This window comes from Bison bison, unplaced genomic scaffold (assembly GCF_000754665.1).
Source record: "Bison bison bison isolate TAMUID 2011002044 unplaced genomic scaffold, Bison_UMD1.0 scf7180017864508, whole genome shotgun sequence".
Classification (NCBI taxonomy): Eukaryota; Metazoa; Chordata; class Mammalia; order Artiodactyla; family Bovidae; genus Bison; species Bison bison.
Window position 1 is genome coordinate 117,258 of NW_011495064.1, and position 1,373 is coordinate 118,630.

General features: G+C 32.8%; 1 protein-coding gene across 1 annotated transcript in view; it reads left to right on the forward strand.

Moving 5' to 3' along the window:
- Nucleotides 1-1,373, forward strand: part of LOC104980959 (THO complex subunit 2-like) — a gene marked incomplete at both ends in the record, with an annotated part of 113,276 nt that overhangs the window by 104,672 nt on the left and 7,231 nt on the right. The window contains 3 exon segments of the mRNA XM_010829845.1: nucleotides 162-224; nucleotides 342-411; nucleotides 494-651. Coding sequence (XP_010828147.1) covers nucleotides 162-224; nucleotides 342-411; nucleotides 494-651 — 291 coding nt within the window.

A 1,373-nucleotide genomic window follows, 5' to 3' on the forward strand; every position in this document is an offset into this window, starting at 1 on the left:
AAAAGGGTTTGTAATTTTTTAAAAACTAGTTTGGAAAGTTCCTTATCATGTACGGTAGTGTGTCTGTTGTCTTATTTAAAGTACTGGTTTGTTGCATGACAGTCTATTATTTGGTGTTTAACTGGTATTTTCACCCTAAAGTGTGTTTGAATCTTCTACAGTATAAGGATCTTCAGCCTAATAATCTCTACCAGCTCTTCTTGCCTATCATGTCATTTTACCAAGTATGTGAAACTACTGCAGATATTCTCCAATGCTAGTTAGCTATGCTCTTCTTGTAGAAAAGTAGTACTTTAAAATAAAAACTCTCAATCAACGTAGTTCACAATTCTTGGTTCTAGGATCACTCAAACAATGACCGAGAAGTGCCACCGGACTTAACCAAGAGGCGGAAAGAGGAAAATGGAACAAGTAGGTAGACTTATTAATACTTTCCGAGTAGTCATCAAACTGAATTGAAAAAGGCTTTCATGATTCTCTTTTATCATTTTAGTGGGGGTTTCAAAACACAAAAGTGAAAGTCCATGTGAGTCTCCTTATCCAAATGAGAAAGACAAGGAAAAAAATAAGTCAAAATCTTCAGGCAAAGAAAAAGGCGGCGACTCATTTAAATCTGAAAAGATGGATAAAATCTCCTCTGGTGGCAAAAAGGTAAATTATGAGAACAAAAGGAACAATGAAACATTTTCTTAGAAAATCTCCCATTAGAAAATTTAACCAATATTGAGGTTTGTTTTTTTTTTTTTTTGGTAGTCAAATAGTTTTCTGTTAATTATTTGGGGGTGGGAAGAGGAGGTTTTGGAGGAGGGCAGGTTTTCTTGGAGAACTTGAAGCAGTTTAGTCCCAAATTGCTGGGAGGGTAGAATTAGATTACTTCTGAATTTCCTTTCTTCTCCATTCCACTCACACCTACTTCTTATCATTGAGTTTCAGTGTGTTTTCTTTTTTCTCTGACAACAATTATTATAGTTTCTCTTTAGTCATGAGATTAAAATATGGTCACATGTATTCTCCCTGATCATTACACTGTTATAAAGTCTTTCTCATTTTTCAACACACTTTTATAACATTTTCTCCTAGTAAACTTATGTTTACATCTTATATTTGATTTTAAAATTAAGTGTAGTGTGCATTCTCTTAGATACTAATGGAGAATACTCAGAATATATCCCATGCATCTGTCATAAAGTAAGCAAGTCATTACTAAGGTGTTTACAAAGCATCATTATATTTAATCAACATATATGCCATATATTCATAGTTCTTCAAAGCAGTTTTTGAAAATTATAAGGTGATGGTTTTTAAAGGGAGGCTGCTCCTTTTAAATAAGTATTTTAAACTGAGGTAAAATTTCATATAACATAAAATTAACC